We start from the raw sequence: 18,707 nt of genomic DNA, 5'->3' as shown, positions 1-18,707 counted from the left end.
GAACCGTTATACCGTTAATTGTCAACACGCGTATACAGTGCATTGGCAATAATAATGGTAAGCACAACTACAACAACAACAATAGCTGCTGGACAACCAACGAGTAGCTCAAATCATCGTTCACATCATCAGCAACAGCAACAACAACAACAGCAGCAGCCAACAGCGGCAGCGGCGACACTAGGCACGACCGCAAATACAACTGCAACCGCAAACAATTCCAATTACCAGAGATCAGCAACACAGCAACAGCACCAACAACAACAACAACAACAACAGCAGCAGCACACACAATCGTATTATCATTCATCATCGTCAACGACACACAACAACAGCTATTACAATTCATTAGCATTAAACGGTGTTGGTGGTAGTGTTGGCAGCATCAGCAACAACAACAACAACAACAGTAGCAACAGTAATAGCAGCCGAAACAACAGCAACAAAAGCAGAGTTACAACAAAAACCACTGGCGCACCAAGTGCCGGCGGCAACGTAACGGAACAAGAGAGTGTTGTTGTTGTTGGCGACCACAATACAACACACCACGCGACACGACCTTCACCGGCACGACGCAACGTTGCTGGTGGCATTAATACTATTGACGACAGTCAGCCGAGCAGCAATAGCAGCAGCGCTACACCCACAACAACAGCAACAGTAACAGCAGCAGCAGCATCAACAGCGACCAATAAATTGACACGGGCATTGGAGGAGGAAACCGCAAGCGTTGAGCAACAGCAGCCACAAAGTCATGAAACGACAAGCGACACAAAGTCACCAACAACAACAACAGCTGGAACTGTAAATTTATCACAAGCGCTACTCTCCAGCTCGCCACCACTACTAAACGATCAGATATCGTTGTTGTTTCCCAAGTGTAGACCGCGGCAGTTGTCGCCCAACGGCAATCAGCCACAAGTCAGTCGCAACAGCAGCGCATCCAGTAAAAGTCAGAGTCAAGAGCACAGCGCGACTTACAAGCAACGCTTGAACACGAGCTTAGAACGCGATAACTCATATATTGAATCCACAGAGAGCACACGCACCGCCTCACAGCCGCCGCCAACAGCGCCTCCAGTCAACTACTACAAGAGCGTCAATATTATCACACAGTCGCCGCCACCGCCCTCCACGTCTTCGGTCTCATCGGAGTCGCTGTCGTCGGTGACGCCACGCATTTCGACTAATCCCTTCCTCAGTCACACCGACAACGTGGAGCACGAGAAACCATTGACGCGCGCCATCACGCGCACACAGCACAAATACAGCGAGGAGGATAAAGTCACATCGAGCGTACGTCGTGCAACGCACAACGACAAACTTAACGAGGGACATTACAACAGCGACGTCGTTGAGGACGACGACAACATCAACGATTTACAACATATAGAGGACGAAGAGCTGCCAGTGCCCACGTATCCGCCTACGTTCTATTATCACACGGAGACCAAGCACTCGCAAGGTCCAACGCGTCAGCGCCATCATCAGACCGGTGACAGCAACAACAGTTACGAGATGCCGCGCAAACGCGCCAGTTATGGTTCGCACCATCACCAAACTCAACAGTCGTACGGGCATTATGGGAACTCCACAACACAACAACAACAGCAACTGCAGCACAAACAGTCCAACAACCATAATGGATCGAACGGAGCTCCGGGTAACTTGAACCAGAATCCCTTCATTAAGGAGAGCAACTACTGGGATACCGTAAGACATGTGAATACAAATGAAGCGTTGGCCGAAAATACCGACACGCGCTTGTCCTCACACTACAATGAGTTGGCCGATGCGGAGGAGCAACATGAGATACCAACGCCTGTGGGTACACAGTCTTCGGGTTACGGTCCAACAGCGACGTCCGGACCAATGTCAACTGCAGCCCCCATGAGTTCGGCACGGCGCTCATATCACCAACAACAACAGCAACAGCAGCCTTACACAAACTCCGGCTATAATATGCCGACGCGGCAACAACTTAAACAACAACAACACATCAGTCGTCTTGGACGCAATGCGTTGGAGCCTGCAGCTGGTGAGCAATTCATCGAATCCACTACCAAACGCAGCTATCACGCGAAGCAACAACAGATGCAAAGGCAACAACAACAACAGAATAGTCTACAAGCCGTGCAGGATTCTTGTGCGGAGGGTCTCACTCCGTTAGCCAGTCATTATCTATACGGTAGTAAAACATCGTTAGACCAACAACAGCAGCAACAGCAGCATGTAATTAGCGTAAGCGATAACAGTATACTCGTAGAACGTGAGATAAGAGAGCGTGACCGTGAACAGCGGGAACAACGTAAAGCCGCGGCCGCTTATGGTGAATGGGAAAGAGAGAGGGAGCGTGAACGCGAATGGGAGCTTGAATGTGAGCGAGAACGCGATAGGGAAAGAGAGCGCGGTAGGGAGAAGGAGAAAGGCAGAGAAAGAGAAAAGGAACGCGAGCGTGACTATGAAAGGGAACAAGTTCGTTGCAGAGATCCCTATGCAGGCGGTTCGCAACACTATCAAGCGGGGAAACATCGCAACGCTATGAAAAATATTAATGTTGGTGATACAAATGGACATAATGGGGCTGGCAATGGCGAGATGGTGGTCTTCGATGATATAACAGAGAGTTGGCAAAGTGAGTATATGTATTTATTTTATACAATATTTGAGCTTTTGGTTTTTGAAAGTGCTTTGATGAAGCTTTCGGTTTTAATAAGCTTTCGTCAAGCTTTGAAGATTTTTATGTATTTTTTGTTGGAAGTTATTATTGTTTAACTCCAAAGCAACAGTAGGGTTTCCTTCACCAACTCAACCATTTCCTTCTCCACTTTCAGACTTGAGAGTAACAACCGACACAAGTGCCCCCACACTTCCACCTGCGTCGAAACGACAACAATTTCAACAGCAACAACAACAACAACAACACCACAGACAACCCACATCCTTGACACTGGTGGATAACAAAGAAGACTATGCTGAAGAAGACATCAACGACCAACATGGCGTTATAGAGGTAACCGGAAGTCACAATACAAGCAACAACAACACGTCAATAATGTATAAGGAACATCCAAAGAGATACTTGGATCGAAGTAGTTACACAATGCGCGCAGTCGAGACGCGCCACGGCATCATAGGTGAGTTACGAGTTTGGCGGTTCTCAACTTCTTCTATTCTTCTTAAAGCGAAACCAACAAGTGTCACTAACACTTACAAATTTATATTCCAGAATACGAGGGCTCACCGCGACGCATTGGCGGTCAGGCAGTTGTCATCGCGCCCACTGCGGTGGAAGATGAGGTAGAACCGGAGCCTGCAGAGGAAGAAGTTGCAGCAGAAGTGGCAGTATCAAATACACAGCAAACGAATGACCGACAACAGTTGACAAAGACGGCTACAACAACAAACACCACCAATAATGGTGGAGGCGGTGGCAGCAGTCAACATACCAACACAACAACAACCACGCACAATTCACCACAACAGCAATATCCAGCGCGTCCCGGTTTTCCACAGGTAAGACTCTACTGGTAGACCTCTCTTACTCTCCTCTATCACTAAAATTATTTCACATTTTAGCGTATTATTTCACCGCCACGTGAGAGCACTCCACCAAATATGTTGCTGAGCCACAGCAACTCTAAACACCAACAGCAGCAGCAACAACCATCACCGGATTATCAGCAACCACAAACGCTGCCACAACGGCAATCTTCACCGCCCACAACATGCACTCTGGACAATAACGCCGAGGATACGAGCAATGACGTCTCCGAGATTGGCACCATTTCCGATTTAACCACACCGGAGGCCATATCCACATCGGGTATACCGACCACGCCCACTTACACCATCGACTCGCCGGCGGTTAATGCGTCTAACAACACGGCAATGCCGCCAAGTGCGAGCAATGCGGTGTGCAAGCCGTTGACGACGATCGGTAGCAGCGCCTTCAGCATACCAACCAAGTCTTCGACGTTCGACTACCTCTATGAATTCTCCGAGACGCGTAAAGTGCTCGAAGAGTTCTTCAAGTGTCCATCGATGGACGATCGACCGATTGAGAATGGCAGTGATGTCGATAGTATCGTAAGTTGATAAGCTATAGTTCATGATAGGAGACTAAATTTATTCGAGGTCCAACTTCCAAGAGAGAATGGTCGCTCACAGAATTTTTAACCATCTTGTTACGTAAAGAGCTCTGTTCGAAGGTTATCTTCGATCTCTTTGTTAGTTCATGAGTAATTTTAGTCTGGTATCTATCTATCCAATTGACTAGAGAGTCCATCAATAACTCATGTTGTTTCTTCTTTTTCAAGACATGAGTCCATTCGGTCCGTTTTTATACAGAGCTCCACATTTTCATCTCACAGAAACTTGAATGAAATGTTGACTTCAGTCGAAAAAATATAACCTCAAATTCGTAGTTTTCATAAATTTTATATATTTCCTTCCAGGACATCCAATATGAATTCCATAGCAATTTGGATCGTGGTGGTGTTGACGATGATGAAATGGACTCGCCATCAAATGTGCATCTCGATGCTGATGAAGATGAAGACGATGAAGAGGACGAAGATGAGGATGACGATGATGATGATGGCTTAATGGGTGTAGATATGGATGGTATACAGCCACAGCAGCATCATCATCAATTACAGCAACAACACAACAACCAAATGCGACAATTGCAAACAACAATACAACAACGCAACAATCAGCGTGAAACACAAATACATTTGCAGACATCGCCAACACCCACACTGTATCGTCAACAACTATCGCAACAACAGCAACAGCAACAACAACACGCTCAACAATATCTGCAACAGCAGACACCACAACCGCTGCAAACAACACAAGATGCCAGACAGCGGAAAACTCAATCACAACGTCAGCAACAACAACAACCGCAACAACCACAACAACTCAATAACAGTAGCAATAATAGCAACAGCAATAGCAACAATTACAACAATTCGACAAATGTGCAACGGCGCCGCTTTACCGCTAGTCCATTGATGCGTGACTTCGACTTCTTCTTGGACTCGGCCAGTCGCAGTAGCGGTGAGCAGTTGGATCAACAGGATGGTGTTAATCATAATCAATTGGATAATCCGGGAACTTACCGTTATTCGCCGGAGACAACGGACTACGATTCGAATTGCGGCGATTTGGATAGTAAGTTGTAGTTTATAAAAAAAAAAAAAATTTGTAGCTTTAGACCATATCGTGGTAGTATTTGAGATGGTGGTAACAGTGGTCGGATATAAATTCGGTCGGATCGTTCCTTATACATCTGCCGATTGCCGTAGGAAGTATTCCATAGGAAGGATCGACCTCTATTGCTCAAACGATACCTAGTTCCCTAGTTCCGGTATCCCGATTTACTAGTTTCATGGATTCGAGCCCAAACTGATCTGTCGCTTAAAAAGGAGGACCTCTTACCTTTATCGTCAACCCAATTAATTTTTTTATTGATGGCTACAGATGTTCTAGATATTATAGTCCACAGAACCCTGTGTAAAATGAGTTCTTGAATACTCTCCTTCGTTTATGTTTTCCTTCGTTTATTTTGCGGAGATCGTCGTATGATAATAGTTCGAGGGTCACACAACCATTGGTTCGGAAGCTCAACTTTGTCCGTTGCATCCGTCTATACATCCACTTTCCAACTCAAGGTGTTCAGTTGTAAGCCAGTGACTCATAATTTGTATACCAATATTCCACTTTTATTAGCTATACATATATCGAAAGCCTTTTATCAGAAAACAAACTAAGACTCAGAGAATTTTCAAAACCACTAACCATTCCATTCACTTAACAGGTCTCTCGGGTGAAATCAATGGCGTCTCCACATCTTGTTCGAATTACACGAAATACTATGCCTCCAGCATGCCGGTACTTGAGGATGGCTTGTCGTCGGGTCATACTTCCGATACGGAGAACCAAAATAATCTCAACAACAATTTGCAGCAGCCGAGTGCCGCGATACATCACAACCCCATCGGTAGTGGTGGCATATCGATGCTGATGGACATGAAACGTTTGTCCACCAACAACAGTATAAACAGCATGAATAATCTCACCATCTCGACAACCGATGGCGGTGGTGGTGGTGTTGGCGGCGAACCGCGCAACAACTCAATATCGTCGAATATTATACACGACACGGCGTATTTGCGTAAAAACGATAGTCCCACTTCGGCGCTGGGCATGCACGAGGATTCCGGACGCGATTCGGTGCGCTCGAGCACGAAGCGCGATGGACGTGAGCGCGAATTGCTTGGACAGAGTCCAACCAGTAACAGCAATAATAAAGTATTCAAGAATATCGATCCAGAGTTGGACTCACTGTACTCCATAAGTATGTTTGGCTTGAGTTTAAGATTGTTTTCTTCCCAATTTAAGTGAAGCGCGACACTAACGATATTTTTTCACATTACCACAGGTATTTTCCATCGTCCCGATATGGTGCAGATGACGCCACCACCGCCGGCACCCGCACCACATCGCAAACCGAACATACTCAGTCCGGAGCCGGAGATCTTACAGCCGACGCCCTACAAGGACAACAACTCGCACGCAGCGCCAACAACCGGCGCCACTTCGCCCATCACTGCACTCGGCTCAGCGATCGGCTCCAACAGTGGCAGTGGCGTCACATCGGTGGCCTCGGCTATCAGCTCAACACTCAACCGCAACAAACTACACAACACACAACATCAGAGCGGCAGCAGCAGCAATGCACCGTCGGTGCTGAGCAATACGCTACGCGCCACGAATCCATCGCACACGCAAACGCAACTGCTACCAACCACACAAACGTCGTTGCCATCAACACTGTCACAATCGCAAACGCAAACGCAATCACAACCGCCACCACCACCCATACCCGAACGCAGCATGCCGCGTACGCCTTCGCCTGTGATGAACTCGCCCGTTTGGCTGCCACGCCATTTGGATAATAGCGCCAACAAGAGTCTGCTCGCCACCTCGCCGGGACATCATTCGAAGAATTTGAGCGCCGACGAAGATGACGTGGACACCGATCTCGAAACGGATCGCCTGCTCGGCCATCAACGCCTCGACGATCAGGGTTACTACGATGAGAACAAGTCGTGGGAGTCGCGCAAACCACGCTCCTCACTACTCTCGAAAATCTCGCCCAAACAAATGGCGAGCACCAAGACACGCAACGGCTACAATGCCTTGCTATCGACCATGCCCGAAATCCCACCGCCAATACCACCGAAGAATTCTACAAGTAAACTGCTCGACATTGATGGGTCCTTGTCATCGTCGGAGCACAGCGATAAGTCGCCCATCAAATCCATCGATGTACAGGATTGCGTTGTGGGTATGGGCAGTCCGGGCGGCTCCGACGGGTCGGCCTGCATCAGCGGCAACTCGAAGAAGGAGCTCGATTTGTCGACACTCAACTCGAATGGCTTGGCCAACAGCGGCGGCAGCAACAGTGGCAGCGGCAGCGGTAGTGGTAGCGGTACTGGTAGTGGTGGTGTTGGTGGTGGCCTCGGTCTCATCGGCAACACCAGCAATGCGAATGGCAGTGTTGGCGGCAACGGTGGCAGTGCCAATGGCAGCGGTGTCGGTGTGGGTGTCACTGGCAGTGGTGGCGGCGGTGGTGGTCACAGCAGCTCGGCCGGCTCGAATAGCACCAGTGGCGAGAAAAAAGTCAAAAAGAGTAAGAACAAAGAAGGTAAATGTATTGGGTTTATCTTCGCGCAAGTAGTGTCGTTATGCCAATTTTAGTCAACATTGTTGTTGTTACTATTAGAATAGCATTGTTGTAAATGGGCGTACAGCAGCAGCGCGAGTTCTGTTTAGTTAGACTAGAGTTGAATTGAAATGAGATGCGATGAGTTGCTATGTATTTGTAGCCGATGTAGACGCGTGACTCGCGCCGCTGCCGAACACTACCAATGAGTTCGTGTAGAGAGTTTTCGATAATTTTTCAACAAAATTGCATCCAACAAATTGTTGTGTAGTAGTCTCGATATACATACATATATTTTTCCAAATTCTCTTGTGTGTTCGTATTTTTGTTAATTTTTCTTGTTTCGTTTGTTTCGAAGTTCGTTTGTAGTGTTCGTGTTGGTTGGTGACTGATGATGGCGCCCATTTGCAGTTGTTATTTTTTAATTTGTACAACACGATCGATCGACGATTTTCTATTTCAACTGCATTTTTCTAGTACAACTGAGATATTTGCAACATTCTGCTAATCTGTGATAACTCTTATTTTTGCATGCGTTCCGTTACGTTCGTTTCGTTTTCTAACGAACAACAAAAAACCAAAAAAAAAAAAAAATCAAAAACAAACAATTATGTAAAACTGCTTTGAAACCGCCGCATACTTTGTAAGATAATATTTCTAAATGTTTTTTATATTTTATACATACGTACGTACTTATATATTTTTAGTGTAGTGTCCGTAATGCAATTGATGATTGAGGGGGTGTGAGAGAAGAGTGGAGTACAAAAAAAACAATTTGGAAAAATATAAATTATATTTTTTTAGATCTTCGAAATTAGACATACTAATTTGATATTGATTTTTATCGATTAATCGATTTTACTTTGACTATCGAAATTTCGGAATTTTTTAAACCGATTTCACGATTTCAGTCATCGATAATAATTTGTATGTCAGTTCAACGTCTACTTTTATAAATACTACACTGTTATAGTGATGTGCACTAAATTTTCGACTTTATTTTTATATTTTTTTAATTTAAAATAAATTATTTCAATTATGTTTTCAAAATTATATTTGAGTGAAAAAAAATTTAAATTATTGATTTTCATTATATTTTGGAAAAATATTAAAATAATGTTTATACTAGTTTAACGTTTATTTGTATGATCCGTTATCCGTTATCTTTTACCGTTTTAGTGATATGATTAGAAATAATAGATTTTATTTTGTAAATTTTAAAATATTTTTTTTTTAATATTTAACTTCATATATCGATATTATTTATATTTATTTAAATTAAATTTTCTAAAATGAAATTTGAGATTTTCTCTTATACAAGAAATCGAAAACGCTTACTTTTGAAAGTAATACTAATATATTTTTTAACCGGTTCAGTGATGTGTACTACATAATCGATTTTATTTTAAATAAAAAAAGTTAATTTCAGTCGTTGCATATTTAGATAAGGTTTTTCAAAATCATATTTGAATTTTTCTGTTTAACAAAAAACCTAAAATTATCGATTTAATATTTTTTAATGAAAATAATTTATTAGTTACAATTTTAATGCCAATGGATATAATTAATATTACAAACATACACTTTTTATCATTTGAACGATAAAAATCGATTATATTTTAGTTATTAAAAACATCTTTTTTAATCGATTATTGAATTTCATGCATCGATAATAATATTTCTTTAGTTAAAGTTTTTCAAAATCGTATTTGAAATGTTCTGTGAACAAAAAATCGATTTTCCAAACTTTTTGGATTAAAAATAATATAACTTTCGAACATTTGTTATTTTTCTCTTCTCAAATAGTCGTTAAGCTATTGGTAATCGATTATTTTTTCTTTACTTTCAATAATTAGTAATACGAGTACATTCGAAAGCGGTTAGCATTAAAAATATGTTCGATGAAGAAAGAAACAAAATAATCGATTATCGAATAAATCGATAAAATATCTATTAATACAAATTCAATCCAAAATAAATATAACCAAAAATATTTAAACTTTGTTCGATTACAAAAATTTTAAAATGAAATATCGATTAATTTATCGAAAATAATTTTTTAAAATAAAAAAAATTATATCATATATACAATTTCCTTAAACGATTTTGAATGGTCGATAAATTTTTGATTTTAATTTTGAAGGTATTTTTTAAGATTAACCCCAACCACAAAAATTGCATCACGGACACTTAGTAATTGCTTTATATTAGAAATTTTACTATAATTAAATATGAAATTGAAAGAAGTAGTCAAAATATTCTAATTAGCTATTTAAATTTCTAACATAATTCCACTTTTACCACCCGCTAACCTCAAACCATAAACTACACCATCCAACAAAAAACTCCCGACCAAAAAATAGGTGGCGCAGTGCTTATCGAGGGTGTACTCTTCCGCGCCAAGTATCTCGGCTCCACGCAGCTCGTTTGTGAGGGCCAACCCACGAAGTCTACGCGCATGATGCAAGCTGAAGAGGCGGTCTCACGCATTAAGGTAGGTCGTCAAATGAATTTTGAGCACTTGAAAGCAAAAAAAGGTGTTTATGGTAGTTTCAATTGGCTAGTTCTTGCTAATCATAAATTACATTAAAACTGCATGATATAAATTTTTAAGCTTCAAAAAACGAAGAAATTGAGTATTTTAGGTTAATTGAAGTTTTTAAGCTATAACTCGTTTGAACAGTAAGGAACTACGAAATTCCGTAAGGACAGGCTTAAAACTTCCTAATTTAACGATTTAACAGACTTTGGAGAGTAGCGAATCGAACACACAACTGAACTGTGTTCAGCACAATAACAATGTAAAGTCGGTAATCTTAAGTAGAATTCCGTCAATAAAATGTTTTTTAAATTTAAAAATATTTTCAAATTGAATTAGTCCCGTTAGTTGATCAAGACCTCAATTCAAGTATTTTTCGTCAACACAAATATTAATATATCACATGTATGTAACTGTTAACATTGAATATGCTTTGTATTTTCATGAACATTCTTCTTATTGCACTGCGGGACCCACTAAAGGCCCTGGTAAGTAATCGACTCATTTGTCATGTCATCACTTGCTTTGAAAAACTAGTTTGAAAAGTAATTTGCTCGCATTACTTTGTTGCTTCAACCTCTTCAAATATCAAATAAACTCAAAACCCTTACCCACTCAACTTCCAGGCACCCGACGGCGATGTACAGCCCAGCACCGAGGTGGATCTCTTCATATCAACCGAGAAGATAATGGTACTCAACACCGATCTCAAAGAGATCATGATGGATCATGCGTTGCGCACCATCTCCTACATAGCGGACATTGGTGATCTGGTGGTGTTGATGGCGCGACGTCGTTTCGTGCCGCAGGACATTGACGATGCGCCCAAACCGAATCGTACACCCAAAATGATCTGTCACGTCTTCGAGAGTGATGAGGCGCAATTTATCGCACAATCAATTGGACAGGCCTTCCAGGTGGCCTACATGGAGTTCCTGAAAGCGAACGGAATTGAGGATCACAGCTTTGTCAAAGAGATGGACTACCAGGAGGTGCTCAACAGTCAGGAGATCTTCGGCGACGAACTGGAGATATTCGCCAAGAAGGAACTGCAAAAGGAGGTCGTCGTACCGAAGGCTAAAGGCGAAATCTTGGGTGTAGTCATTGTGGAGAGCGGTTGGGGTTCTATGCTGCCCACCGTGGTCATAGCGAATCTCATGTCGTCCGGCGCTGCGGCGCGTTGCGGTCAATTGAATATTGGCGATCAGTTAATAGCCATTAATGGCCTGAGTTTGGTGGGACTGCCGCTGTCCACGTGTCAGACGTACATAAAGAATACGAAAAATCAAACTGTGGTGAAATTCACAGTGGTGCCGTGCGCACCCGTGGTCGAGGTGAAGATCAAGCGTCCCAACACCAAATACCAATTGGGTTTCAGCGTGCAAAATGGTGTGGTGAGTGACGAGGAAAAAAACTGAAATTGCAGTGCAAGATTTATTTTGGAGTTTCTAATTTTGTTTTTAACCCTTGCAGATTTGCAGTTTGCTGCGTGGCGGCATCGCTGAGCGTGGTGGTGTGCGCGTCGGCCATCGGATTATTGAAATCAATAATCAAAGTGTGGTCGCGGTGCCACATGAGAAGATCGTCAATTTGCTGGCGACGTCAGTGGGCGAGGTGAGTGAGATTTGGAAACATTTGTATATAATTTTTGAGACTTGAAAATATTTTTTGACGGGGTTGCCACCCATTTAAAGTTTTTAAACCCATAATGATAAAATAAACCAATTAGTTCATTAATTTGAAGAAATGGATTTGAAAAAAGTTTAAGATTTTAAAATAATTTTTGATAGAGTTGCCACCCATTTAAGATTTACTAACCCATAAAATGGTTAAGTTAAACCAATCAGTACAATATGGATAACACACTATAGCGAGATAAAAATTACATGAATTTTAATATTTTTTAGAGAGGTTGCCACCTATTTAAATATTTGAAGTCCATAACTTCTACAAAAATTTAATAATATTGATTTGCCAATATACAATATTGGTATAAAAATAAAGCAGTTTATTATAGTTTTCTGTTGGAAATATTTTTGAAAATATCTACAGAGTTGCCACCCGTTTTCGACTCATAAACTGAAATTCAACCAAAAAATTAATAAAGATACAATATTACAATATTGGTATTAATTTAAAGAGATGTAGGGTAGATTTCTAATGTCGATATTTTTGAAAAGGGTTGCCACTTGTTTGCAATTAAACCATATTTTAAGATGAATGAATTATTGCATTATGGGTATCAAATTAAAGAGAGTTAAAAGAGGCTAAATTTAAGATAATTTTTAAAAAGGTTGCCACGTTTTTGAATTATTAATTGAAACATGTTTTTTATTGTCGCCCTTTTTGCAGATTCTAATGAAAACAATGCCGACATCAATGTTCCGATTACTTACCGGCCAGGAGAATCCAATTTATATTTAAGGCAAACGTTTTTTTAATAAAAAATAAATAAATAAATAGTAGATAATAGAGATAAAAGTAAATATTATAAAACTGGCTAAAATATATATTTACTATGCTGATGAAACCAAAAAAAAAAAAAAACTATTGAAAATACATAAACAAATAAACATATAAAAATATAAAATTAGTTGCAAGTCACTTCTAGCAGTTTAAGCGAAACTTCACACCTGTATTTCCAAAGAAAAAAGCTAGTAAGCATAATTAAAAAAATAAAAAATAAAGAGAAACCCCAATAAAAAAACCAAAAAAAAAAAATTAAAAAGAAAAAATAAGTTTATAAATTGTAAATTGCAGTTGGTTAACTATGCTAAAAGAATAATAAAAAAACTGTAGCAAATGAAATTAAATGTTCATTAGAAGCGTATAACTAAACAAACATAGATACATACTTGCATATACAAAACACATATAAAATATAAATTGAAATGCATAAGAAGCAAAAATTTGCAAAAGCGTAAATAATATTGATAAATTGAGAAACAAAATTATTAACACGCATAAATTGACTAGCAGCAGAATAATGCATAATAACTGTAAAGCATAAGCGTTCTAAGCGTAAAATAAAGTTAAAATGAAAATGACTAGTAAAGATTTCCATGTATGTAATTACCCCATTAGCTGCCTAACTAACTAGCGTTCTCTGCTCTAATATAACTCACACACACTCATACACATGAAAACACACACGCATATAAAATATATTTATACAAAAAATAAGAAATAATAATATGCAATATACAAAAAAAAACAGTTATGAAACACCGCCATTAAAGCCACACAAAACTCGCGTTTCACAAGCAAACATAAACACACACACACATATATACAACTAGCAAAATTAAAGTAAATATTAAAGGAATATAGAAAAAAGGAAAATAAAGCAAAAAAAAGCAAACAATTTAATTACTTTAGTTATACTAATTGTTAGCATATTATACAAAGCAAAAGCAAATAGTGTTGAGAGATATATACAAATAAACAACAACAAAAAACTTGCATACATACCAACATACATAAATATATTATATACACACACATAGTAATTGAAGTAAAGAAAAATATTATTAAAATAATGAGAAAACCACAAACCGATTAAACCACAAATTTCAAACACAAAAACCAAAAAAAAAAAATCAATCGTGAACACGTTGACCTTTTGCAGAATTCGTCCTTACAGTGCTAGCATTAGCTTAGTTGCTATAATTATACAAATACATAAATTAATATATATGTACATCAAATTACTCACATACACATGCAAAACATACTATATATTTTCTAGTTGAAAGCGTTGCATATTACAAGTTGAAATGTACATATTGAAAGGATAACTACAAGAGAATTATTTTTAAGCGGTGAATTTTTTATACTTTTTTTTTAGTTTTACGCAAACATTTTTGGCAATTTTTTAATATTTTTCAGTGCTGAAATCATTTTCATCTGTTTTTTAATGAACTATATACTTCTTTAAAAATGTATTAAATTATTTTTTATAAATTTATTTATTTTAAAATATTATCTGAGAATATATCTTGATGTTTATCTGACGAATTTTTGTTCGATTCACATGTCCCAAGTGTTTCACAAGTTAGAAAACAAAAATAATACAGTCAATAGGAATAACATCAATTGAATTTTATTTGTTTAAAAAATATGAATATTTATGGAGTTGATATAAATTATTTGTTAATCACAATTCACCTAAGCCTACATAAAAAAATTTCTATTAATTACAATCTAATGAACAGAGCCATACCAGACGTACCAGTAAGCTACTGAAGCTAAGCACCTAACTTTGATGAGTAAAGGCAGGTTCCAATAAGTCCCACTAGATATGACTTACCAGTAAACTGGTTACTGCTGAATTAAAGCACTCATTTATAATTTTTATTGTCACAACACTGTACGGAAGAACAAAAAACAACTTTATCATCAGAAATAATTATTACAAAAGCATTTAAGGGAAACTGTTTCCCAACAATATTTAAGGTGGTCACACTTTCGGTATATTTAAATCTTATAAACCTTTTGGCATTTTCCGTACGATGTTAAACATTTAATTAGCTAATTTCCTTTTATTATATAGTTATTTTTACTATATTATTGGTTTATTAACAAACATTCGTTGTCTTTTAATTTTTATACAATTTAAACGAACTGTCACTTTTCAATTACAAAAATGATTTAACAGCTGTAGACAAATGTTGCTAACAACATGTTGCGGAAATGTTGGCAACTTTAACTATATACAGTGTGACTCAAATATTTATTTCTGAATTTCTTGTACACATAACTGAATTGTGCACTAAATTAATAAAATATTTTTAATTAAATTAAATTTAAATTTAATATAATTTAAATTAGATTAAATAAAAATGGGACAGAAAATTAATTATTTAAAAAATTTTAAAACCATTTTTATACTTTTTCTTATGTATGAAGCAAAAAGAATAATTTAAATATAAATTTCTAATTTTTTTTTATTTTTTCCTACTTAATGACACAATTTTACATATATTTATATGTGCTTACACATAAATTTGTACAATAGCAAGCAAAAAGCATATAGTTTTGATATAAATATGGTGTGTTAGCAATAGCAAATGTAGCGTTGAAACAGAGTACATAGACACATACATACTTACATAAATATATATTTACAGGCATATGGAAGCATATATATTTGAAATTCCTTGTAGATTGTACGTTGTAATTAATAATTCAGTAGCTTGCTGCTTTGTATTTAATATAAATAAAAATGCGACTTTAAATTTATTTAGCAAACAGTGACGTGTAGAAAAAATGTGTGTTTCAAATATAAAAAACTTTAAAATATTTTAATTTTACTAAAAAAATAAAAAAAAAAATAAAAAAAAATATTCAGAAAAATTTTTAAAAAAGTTTTAAAAAAATTTACAGAAATTTCTTTTTTTAATTATTTTTTATTATTTTTTTTCTAATATAGAAAATTAGCACTACTTAAAAACACTAGCCGTTCATTGACACTCTGGTTCCTTAATTAGACACTTATACTCGTAATAATTCTAATATTTTTTAAAGAATTTGTTACTAGATAATATTATTTTAATTTACAAATTTTAATTTTTCAGACTTAGATAAAAAATATTAGAGCTTTAAATAATTCTAGTATTATTTTCTTCTTTCAAAAATATTCTAGAATTAGATAAAAAATATTAGCGCTTTAAATAATTCTAGTATTATTTTCTTCTTTCAAAAATATTCTAGAATTGTTATTATATTTTTTTTAAGTTAAAATTTATTTAATTAATTTCTATTATTTTTTTTATATTTTTTTTATTTCATTTTCCATTCTTTTTTGTATATTTTTTATTTTTTTTTTTTATTTTTATATATTTTATATTTTTACTTTTTTATAATAACTAATATTTTTTTTAACATTATTCCTCCAAAAAAATTATTTCAATGAAATACATACATACATACAAACATCCATGCATAGACTATCTGCCTTCTGTTAGTGTGTCTTAGAGTAGTAAAAATGTATGTTTGTGTTGTTGCTTAGATCCTATATACATATTTAGAAGTACATATAAAGGTTATATAAAAAAAATCGAACGCTGCTGACGTCACTAGAGCTTCTTACTTTTGAGTTTTTGTATATACTTGCATACACACATACAAATATTAAAGGAAAACACACACACACACTTGCAAAGATTTGTATTTGATTCCATTAAAAAATAAGAAATATTGCAAATATTTTTACTTTTCACAAAGAAAAAATTATAATTGTACCTATAAATACACACACACACTAAGAAATCTTTTTAAGCGCCTAAATGTATGTTTTGGAAATACGAGAAGCTGCAGTGGAAAGGAGCAGAAGAAAATATTTAAAATGCAATTTTGGAATAATAAATTGCAAAAAAAAAAGTTTGTAAGCAAATAAATTATAATTTGTTACTACTAAAAGAAAAATCAAAAATTATGTAAAAATTTTGAAAAAAAAACTTACAAACGCTTGCGGCAAGTTAATGTTAAAACAAGAATACTCCTCAACCCGCTCTCAAATGACTCTGAAAAACTTTGTTAAGCTAAAAACACACACACACACACACACATACATACATACATACATACTGTACATAATGGCATAGGCTGCAACATTATGTAATTGTACACTCATATTATTGTAATAATCATTGAAATGTTTATTTAGTAACTATTGAGAATTGTATTGAATTTGCAAATTGTTTATGAGCAGATCTCTCTCATAACTAAAGCTACTATATACATACAAACATACATACATGTATACACAAACACACACATAAATAACAGTAAAATTATCTACACATGTTTACATAAGCTATATATATATATACAAATATATAAATGCATACTAGAGAAACGCTGATGGTAAAGAACCACATGACACACACACACACACAGACATCTATGCATTAAATACACAAACAAACCAAATATAACCACATAAATATACAAGATTAATATTTAAAGTATAAAAAACAATTGTGTTTCATTTCGTTTATCATGCGTTGTTATTGTTGTTGTACGACAACGGGCTTCAGTAGTGTGAAGTAGCACTAGGGTGCTCTGATATGATTTTAAAATTTTTTTTTTTAATTATGCGAAGATACTAAATACAGAAACTGAAGAGATTTACTAATACTGACTGGTAAAAAAAATCTAAAAAAATACAGTTATGAGCCTAGAAATTTTGGTAAATTATAAATAACATTTTTTAATTAAATAATATAACCATGAAAGCACAGGGGTTTCAACATGCTTGCAAATATTTTTAAATATTTTCTATTCAGATTCACGTCTCAATGAAAGTATCTTTAATAATAAAAACTTTATTTATATAAATATTTTTTTCTCCAACTCTAGCTAAGACATAAACCTCGGTGGAATTATTATTATTTTCTCCGCCACAAACCATAACACAGGGTGTTAGTAATAAAAAAAATCAATATATTGTTGCCGTATGTTAGTTTTATAAAATTTAATAAAACGTCCGCTTGGCATAATAATTTGAAGTTCTTGGATGGAGAAATAATCCTGCAGAAAGAAAGCATTTTAAAACATTTAATATACATTCAAAACAACAACAATAGCGGATTTTCAAATATTTTCAATAAAACTAGAATGCAGTAGCCAGAAGTTCTGCAAGCTCAAAACAACTGACATTTTCAAATTTAATATTATTAGATTGTGAAGTGGGCGCTGAAAAACAAATGTTTTAAATTATTTATTCAGAAACTCAGAAAATATTATACAGTATAATTTACTTTCGAATCATTATACAATCAAGCCGCTGACACTAAAAAATCAATAGTCATTTTAACACTACTGACGATCAACGATCTACCATTTAAAAAAAATAAACATTTCTTTTTAGAAAAATTAAGAGCAATGGCAACACTATGTTCAGTGTAAACGGCAGCATGCCGTTCATTCGAACATCTAAGCAGAGAACTTGTTGTTGTTGTCGAAACCAAGCAGAATTCATGGCAGAGAGCATAATTATTCGCATTTCGTTTTTTATAGTTTATAAACAGAGCACGAAAAAATTAAAACAAAAGCATTTCCAATACAAATTTGAAGTTCGAAAATTTTGGTATGCCCGAATATATATAAATATATTTGAAATACACATTTATTTTACCTACATACGTATAACATATGCCCTTCACCATCACACTATGCAAAATATGCAATCGTAGACACGTGGAATCCTCCATTGAAACTGTTGAAATTTCCTTCATTTTGTTAAAACCACTGTTGTGTTGAAATTTCGTAATAACGTGTTGCAATCAAAAATGTTACCTTTCCCATATGTTTTATTAATTTTGGCGATATTTTCCCCCAATTTGGCAAACCAGTAGCTGTTTTGCACAACGTCACCACTGTTTATCAATTAACATTAACACGCGGTTTGTTCAATAGCCACTCAGC

The 18,707-nt window shown here is 36.5% G+C and overlaps 1 protein-coding gene and 2 long non-coding RNA genes across 6 annotated transcripts in view; 1 reads left to right on the top strand and 2 right to left on the bottom strand.

The window, feature by feature from the left end:
• Positions 1–13,163, top strand: part of LOC105208879 (uncharacterized) — a 148,540-nt gene extending 135,377 nt beyond the window's left edge. Inside the window, exons 3-13 of one of the 4 annotated variants that reach the window (XM_054230682.1) lie at positions 39–2,635; positions 2,835–3,137; positions 3,230–3,516; positions 3,580–4,089; positions 4,458–5,181; positions 5,828–6,367; positions 6,452–7,720; positions 10,102–10,232; positions 10,904–11,671; positions 11,751–11,891; positions 12,630–13,163. In XM_054230682.1, coding sequence (XP_054086657.1) covers positions 55–2,635; positions 2,835–3,137; positions 3,230–3,516; positions 3,580–4,089; positions 4,458–5,181; positions 5,828–6,367; positions 6,452–7,720; positions 10,102–10,232; positions 10,904–11,671; positions 11,751–11,891; positions 12,630–12,701 — 7,326 coding nt within the window. In that variant the 5' untranslated portion in view covers positions 39–54 and the 3' untranslated portion in view covers positions 12,702–13,163. The remainder of the gene's footprint in view (positions 1–38; positions 2,636–2,834; positions 3,138–3,229; positions 3,517–3,579; positions 4,090–4,457; positions 5,182–5,827; positions 6,368–6,451; positions 7,721–10,101; positions 10,233–10,903; positions 11,672–11,750; positions 11,892–12,629) is intronic. The other 3 variants (XM_054230685.1, XM_054230684.1, XM_054230683.1) reach the window with 3 other exon arrangements.
• LOC128921872 (uncharacterized) overlaps positions 1–14,717 on the bottom strand; it is a 28,584-nt gene extending 13,867 nt beyond the window's left edge. The window contains exon 1 of the long non-coding RNA XR_008471190.1: positions 14,587–14,717. This is a non-coding gene — a long non-coding RNA (uncharacterized LOC128921872). The remainder of the gene's footprint in view (positions 1–14,586) is intronic.
• On the bottom strand, positions 4,621–5,922 carry LOC128921873 (uncharacterized). Its single transcript, XR_008471191.1, has 2 exons — positions 5,809–5,922; positions 4,621–5,739 (listed from the first exon to the last, which is right to left on the bottom strand). It is a non-coding gene; the product is annotated as an uncharacterized LOC128921873 (long non-coding RNA).
• Positions 14,718–18,707: the final 3,990 nt, after the last annotated feature.

Source organism: Zeugodacus cucurbitae, chromosome 5 (genome assembly GCF_028554725.1).
Source record: "Zeugodacus cucurbitae isolate PBARC_wt_2022May chromosome 5, idZeuCucr1.2, whole genome shotgun sequence".
NCBI classification, from domain to species: Eukaryota; Metazoa; Arthropoda; class Insecta; order Diptera; family Tephritidae; genus Zeugodacus; species Zeugodacus cucurbitae.
Note: the sequence above shows the minus strand (reverse complement) of the source record. Positions and strands in the feature narration are given on the sequence as shown.